We start from the raw sequence: 7,083 nt of genomic DNA, 5'->3' as shown, positions 1-7,083 counted from the left end.
TGAAGGGGGCGAGGGCACAGTCGAAGAGGACGATGTCATGGTCGCTGTTGCCGATAGACGGTAGGGGTCTACAACGCTGGCTGAGGCCTGGGTGTGTTGTTATGATCAGGTCCAGGGTGTTGCTCTTGCGCGTAGGGAATCGTACTAGCTGCTCCATGCCAGCGTCTGCAATGGTGTCCAGGTATGCTCTGTTCACCCGCTCTGGGTACTGGCGTCCAGCAACATTAGTGGTATTCCAGTTGATGTCCGGTAAGTTGAAATCACCACCGACGATCAAGATGTTCTTCTTTGCCTTTTCTTTCAGCTTGGCAATTTCTGATGTCGCCTCTCTGGTGTACCCCTCATCTGTTCTTCTTGGTGGTCTGTAACATGAAGCTAAAAACAGTTTCTTTCTCTTGGAGATCTGGATAGTGCCGCTAATCATCTCCACCTCTTTCGAGCGTGAGACGTCACTCAGCTGGAGTTCTTTCTTCACAGCAAGCAGCACTCCTCCGTGGGTGTCTGTAGTTCTGTCGCGTCTGTGGACGTCGAAGCCGAGGTAGGGTGGTAAAAGTTCCGCGGAGCTGAAGTTCGAGTCCAGCCATGTCTCCGTCCCACAGATGATGTCTGGGTCGGTGTCGTCGATGATCGCTTCCAGGAGTTTTCCTTTCTTACGTGCACTCTGGAAGTTGATGTTCAAAATACGAAGGTGCTTTTTACCCTGCATGCCTGGTTTGTTGTTTGTGGACTTGGGGGATGAAGTACGCAGTGGCGAGTCCGATTCGCTGAGCGAGTGTATGGTCTGGCTATGGGGACTTTCATGAGAAACAGATGTGCTGGCTACAGAACTCTCCAATGAAGAGCTCAGGGCAGCAGACAAATCAGTCGGAGTGGATGGTGGTTGGTTGATGGGTTGTGGAGGTTTACTTGACGATGCAGCCTCACTGGTGGTGTTCTGGAAAGACAGCGTGTAGACTTTAGTCGAGTTGTTCTTGCTCTTGCAAGCCGGACAGTACCAGAGGTCACTACAGTCACCAAGTCGAGTGAAGAGAGAGGTAGACATCCCTACACACTCTTTGTGGATCCACTGTCCACAATCATCGCATGCCAAAACACCACTCTTGCAGGCATATGCACAAACACCGCAAGGGAACTTAGGGCGGCGAGGCCCGGGGTTTGGATGGAGACCACTGATAAGCAGTAAAGTCATCTTGTGCACTTTTGTGTCACTAGCCAGCGGCACATTTTTTAGGAGTCTGTGTCTTGAATGACGGATCCACACAAACACGGAAGTCTGCAGAGATGGCCAGATGCAGAAAGATTCAGGCTGTTTAACTATAACAGGCCTTGAGACATTGTAAAGAGTTTGTGGGCTAGAAGAGAAGTCACCACACTCTGGTGGAAGCTTGCACAACAATGCCAGTCTACTCAGGAGAAGCAAATAGAAGGTCCATTTCCTCACAAGTTTTTGCTCTTTAAGCATCATAATGAGCGTAATAAAACACACAGTCACATCTACATGTTCAAGTAATGTCTGCTATAATGCTGGGCAGAAGCTGAAAGGTTCAACTTCCTAAGAAAACATCATGAAGAGTTTGTTTTCACTTGGCTAATGGAGGCCGCCATTGTTGTTTTGTTCAGCAGTTCACACAAGGATGAAAAAAGTCAAAATACAACCTGAATAGTCCAAAATTCCGCTGAAAGTTTATCTATTCACAAGAACTTGATAATAGGCAATACATCTATGAAGATGTGAAGATTCTAGGCTAGAAAATAACAACACAAATTTCGATTTCTCATGAGAGATTGGGCCACCCACATCTATCACTCAGGGGACATAACTCACACCCCTTCGTCCCTGGTATGTACAGTAACAGTTTTATGATGTCAAAGTGTGTGTGAAATTTGTGTGTGCTGCATTATCCCTTCTGAAGCTCTGCGATTTATGTGGTACATAAATACAGTAGTTAGTACGAGTGTGCATGGATTGAAACGCTTATCATCATGTCAATGGTTGTGTACGTTTTCGGGGGTAGTTTAATTTTATGTTGTGTGAAAAGTTGAGGTTCCTAACAACAGTCTTACACTTTCACAGGCACAGCGGCGCGGGACATGGCCTTCCAGGCCTACCTGGTTGAAGGCCTTGCCCGCTGGAACCAGGATCGGGCGACAGCTGCAGTGGACGGGAGAGAGCCCCAGGGCGCCTCCTACAGCGGTCTACTGCAGCAGGGGTTCAACGAGCTGAGCAAAGCTGTCTTCAAACGCGCCTTGGTGCCGGAGTTCAAAGCTCCCCGGAAGTACACCGGTAAGCTGTGCTCATCTATCATAAGCTGTTTCGTGATTGAATGAATTCTTTTGCAAATTTCTCGCCATGTTCTAAGAATCTAAAATATTGGCGTTCAAATATTCTCAGCAATAATGATATTTAAATTCACCTTTCATAGATCAAACACAGATTTTATGTGTACTCCAGGCTTGACACTTTTGGCACCAGGACAGTCTCCTGTGGGCTGAACACAAATAAGGTTGAGGACAGAGCAGCGCAAGAATTGCTTTAGTCACCAATATTCATGAGAAACATCTTTTTGTTTGTTAACAGGGGAGCTCATCGGCCTGGACTACCTGCTGCACCAAGGCAGCGACAGCTTTGCCAGCGTACTTGACCCCATGTTGCTCCAGGAAGAACCCTCACAGAAAGAAGAAGAAGAGGTGGAGGAGAACGAGACTGATGAGGGCTTCCTGGATTGTGGGGATGGGGCAACGGAGGATGCTACCTTCTATCCTCCTGACGGGGACGACCACCCAAGATCAGCCCGGCTGACAAACAGACCAAGGGGTGAGAATTATAGCTTTTCATCTAATTTCTGATTGTTACATGTTGAAACAACCCTCATGTTGAAACAACACTCTGTTGTTTTTCTTGCCAAAGATGCTGTAATTACAGAAAAGGAGATGAACATTTGATGTCTCTGATAGCCAATGGTATGTATTGTACCATGCAAAAGAAGCCTTGGAGAAGGAGAGACATCTAATTTTTGGTGTAAACTTAACAAGAAGGAATTGTGTCTGTGAATTTTCTATCGCGTCAGACACACAAGACTCGTGGTCAGCACAGTCCCGGTTCAGCCTTAAAGAACCTTGTTAGCTGTATTATTATTCACACTGATATGAATTACTCATTGAGCCATTCACATGTAGACATGTAAAGGGGAGGAGAGAGTGGGAACCATCGTTGATACAAATATCTGTCTTTATTGTTGTACAGTGTGTCGTCCTCCTGCCACCATCCCCACGACCGATCCTGGAGACGAGGCTCCAGCTGAAGTGGACACTGAACCTTGTCCAGGGCCTTCGACGTCCGCAGAGGACCCAGATGTAAGTTTTATATTTTGTATCATGCCATCTCAGTATGTGTGTGTTCAGTTTTTGTAATACATTTACTACATCAATCAGGCACTCTATTCAGTGTTGTCCGTGTTCCAAAGTTGAAGCCTGTAAAGATGCAACATTATTTTTAATTGACATTTTTGTGTGTGTGTGTTTCAGGAGTGTGTTGGGCCAGACAATATTCCTGGCTACATGCCTGTCCAACACCTCACACGATATCTGGTGTCCCTGCGTGACCGTGAGGCCCTGACCAACAAGGAGGCTGCCGCTGTCGTAGACCTCTACAACAACTTGAGCGCCTACGACAAGCAGCCAACAGTGTTCAAAGAACGATTCCAGCTGGAGCCTCGAGGGCGTTTCAAGGCTGCCAAGGGACCTTCCAGCATCCCTGGTGTTGTCAGCACTAAACGGTAATGATCAGTTCCTTCTTTTATTCTCGCTTTCTGTTCGGGCGTTATACTTTTTGTCCACTTGAAAAAGCTATTTGACACTTGAGGGACTTCAGTTTCCATATTCTCACAAAGTTCTTCTTCTTGGTTGTTTAAAAAAGCATATTCTTGTGCAAGATGTGCAAATAAAATGCTACACTTAAACACCATTTGCTAACCTGCAAATTCAAAAGTTATTACACTTGAGGTTTTACAAAGGTTGGCAGGTCTGTTTAGTTGCATGTTTGCACTCAAACACAATCTCACGTCAGTTGAATTAACAGTGTTTTGTGTTTGTTTTTCAAGTGGCCAAAGGCCCAACGCCAGCCGGGTCATGGAGTCCGTCACCCTGAGGCCCAACGCCAGCCGGGTCATGGAGTCCGTCACCCAAAGGCCCAACGCCAGCCGGGTCATGGAGTCCGTCACCCAAAGGCCCAACGCCAGCCGGGTCATGGAGTCCGTTACCCTGAGGCTCTGTGAGCTCCACCCAGTCGACACCAAGCGACCAAGTCGGTGGAGCCTCATCCTCAGGGACTACTCCAGGATCCGGCATCTGGTGCTGAACAACGCCAGGGTTATGGAGGGAACCCGCCTACAACTGGCCGACATCAACCAGGCCACCCTCACAGCATGGTAAGTTTGTGTATTTATTTATGAAAATATCTTCCCAACTTGCCCTGATTTCTCAACCGCCGTTTTCTTTTTCAGGCTTTTTTGACTCACATGCGAAGCAAAAGTGAGTCTATGTACTCACCCGAGTCGTCCGTCCGTCCGTCCGTCCGGACGTCCGGACGTCCGGACGTCCGTCCGGACGTCCGGAAAACTTTAACGTTGGATATTTCTTGGACACTATTCAGTCTATCAGTACCAAATTTGGCAAGATGGTGTATGATGACAAGGCCCCAAAAAACATACATAGCATCTTGACCTTGCTTCAAGGTCAAGGTCGCAGGGGCCATAAATGTTGCCTAAAAAACAGCTATTTTTCACATTTTTCCCATTTTCTCTGAAGTTTTTGAGATTGAATACCTCACCTATATATGATATATAGGGCAAAGTAAGCCCCATCTTTTGATACCAGTTTGGTTTACCTTGCTTCAAGGTCAAGGTCACAGGAGCTCTTCAAAGTTGGATTGTATACATATTTTGAAGTGACCTTGACCCTGAACTATGGAAGATAACTGTTTCAAACTTAAAAATTATGTGGGGCACATGTTATGCTTTCATCATGAGACACATTTGGTCACATATGATCAAGGTCAAGGTCACTTTGACCCTTATGAAATGTGACCAAAATAAGGTAGTGAACCACTAAAAGTGACCATATCTCATGGTAGAAAGAGCCAATAAGCACCATTGTACTTCCTATGTCTTGAATTAACAGCTTTGTGTTGCATGACCTTGGATGACCTTGACCTTGGGTCAAGGTCACATGTATTTTGGTAGGAAAAATGTGTAAAGCATGTGAGTCGTATGGGCTTTGCCCTTCTTGTTTGTTGTTGTGAGGTTTGTGTTGGTTATCTTGATTTATTTTGGGTTTATTTGTTTTGTGTGTGTGTGTAAATATGTATACGCTTTATTGTCGTAACACGTTAGCGTTTATAAGACACGAGAAGAAAAATAAAATAAAAAAGTAGTTCACAACAAAAATATAGAATAATAAAATGCAAAATTAATTTGTGTGTGTGTTCTGTGCCATTGTTATCTAAATTATCATGTGCAAATACTCATGTATCATTCACAAGAACTATTTGTATGTATGTACATATCAGGAGGTTTATCTATGCTCCCACTGAATTAGAATTTACAACGTGTTGTCTTTGTTCAGGGACAGGGATCGAATCCGACGTCAGGAGAGGGAGGTGTTGGAGCAGGGACTGCGATACCAGGCGCCCCCCATGACCGCTTCACAGCCACTTCCTCGCCCCAACCCGCAGCCCGAGTCTCTGGAGATGGGCAACGACGACCCAAGACACGAGTTCGTCCTCCCAGAGAACACTGCGGGCAAGGCGAAGAAGATGAAGCGGAAGAAGGCGCCTCCAGTTCCTGCCCCTACCCCGGGGGTGTCTACAACTGCTGTTGCGGATCCTTCCCGTCCGCATCCCTACGCTTTTCTGCTGCCGTCCACACAACCCGACCAGCCCCACCCACTGCTTCTGCCCCTTCCTCCCAGCCCACACCTCCCTCATCTCATCCCCACTCCAGCTCGCCCAGTGCCTGCCACCACAGACTGGTACCGTAAGCGGCGGCTGGAGATGAAGGAGAGAGGCGAGGATGTGGTGCTCCACAAGCGGAGGAAAGAGATCAGCACCTGCAAGCAGTGCGGCAAGGACAGGCTGCCTCACACCCACAAACAGTACTACGGTGCGTGGTGGTGTGAGGAGAAGTCGTCCATCTCCCACCAGGACTGGCTTCAGCAGCAGAAGGAGAGCAGGACGGTGAAGAAGAAGCAACCATCCGCAACAGTGACGGCACCCCCAGAGTGATCCACACCTCCCATCCCTGTCCCTTTCACCTCAACTTTTACTTTTTTTTCCCCGACACCAAAATGACCCTAATGCTGCCTATCATTTAATGATGTATCAGTTTATGATAAATCATTATATGGTTGAAGGTCCCAAGCCCTTGAAAAAGCAGAGGGGGGTAAATTTAATATGTATAGTATTGAACAGAAGAAAAAAACAACTTGAAGACTCCAGTTGGGAGTTGAATATTAAATATATATACATCTGTGTGCATGCTGTCACCCTTTATGCTCCAAATCTGTTGCTGTAGGTGGCTTGATCTGCAGGCTGAACTCCAACATTATTATTACAATTATGCTGGGTTTTTGTGTGTGTGGTTGTATTTTTTCTACAAAAGAAGTTTTACAGGTATGAATTTCTGTGGTGTAACGGTAACACAACCACCTCCGGTGGTAAATCTGGGTTCAAGTCCCAGCAGAAATAACCTGTACACACTGATTCTATTTCTTTGCTAACTGTTCACTCTGGAAATCACACAGTGAGGTTGTATTCCCCACAAAACAATGAATGCATTGCATGTTGTCCAAGTTACTTGTCTGTTGGTTCATGAATTTTTTTTATTAATTTCTACAGGCGCCTCCCTCTCTCAAACACACACACACAGTTTATTTTATCCAAGTTTAACCTGCACCAAACAAAAACCAGGACGCCTCATTCGTCCACGTCAATCTTCCAGAGACTTTAGCACCTCGAATCCAGTAGACAACTACATCAGGAACAATAGCAGATGCTTCACTGTGCCACGCTGTAACACTGAGCAATAC

General features: G+C 46.3%; 2 protein-coding genes across 2 annotated transcripts; both read left to right on the top strand.

Annotated features, from left to right (window-relative positions):
* The first annotated feature begins 2,074 nt into the window (after positions 1-2,074).
* On the top strand, positions 2,075-3,780 carry LOC138973893 (uncharacterized). The gene is made up of 4 exons (XM_070346590.1): positions 2,075-2,284; positions 2,579-2,815; positions 3,245-3,354; positions 3,526-3,780. Exons 1-4 carry the CDS (start codon positions 2,092-2,094, stop codon positions 3,778-3,780), a joined length of 795 nt encoding a protein of 264 aa, XP_070202691.1. The 5' UTR covers positions 2,075-2,091.
* A 333-nt stretch (positions 3,781-4,113) lies between these two features.
* On the top strand, positions 4,114-6,327 carry LOC138974931 (uncharacterized). Its single transcript, XM_070347643.1, has 2 exons — positions 4,114-4,427; positions 5,623-6,327. Exons 1-2 carry the CDS (start codon positions 4,129-4,131, stop codon positions 6,278-6,280), a joined length of 957 nt encoding a protein of 318 aa, XP_070203744.1. The 5' UTR covers positions 4,114-4,128; the 3' UTR covers positions 6,281-6,327.
* Positions 6,328-7,083: the final 756 nt, after the last annotated feature.

Source organism: Littorina saxatilis, linkage group LG8 (assembly GCF_037325665.1).
Source record: "Littorina saxatilis isolate snail1 linkage group LG8, US_GU_Lsax_2.0, whole genome shotgun sequence".
Classification (NCBI taxonomy): Eukaryota; Metazoa; Mollusca; class Gastropoda; order Littorinimorpha; family Littorinidae; genus Littorina; species Littorina saxatilis.
Note: the sequence above shows the minus strand (reverse complement) of the source record. Positions and strands in the feature narration are given on the sequence as shown.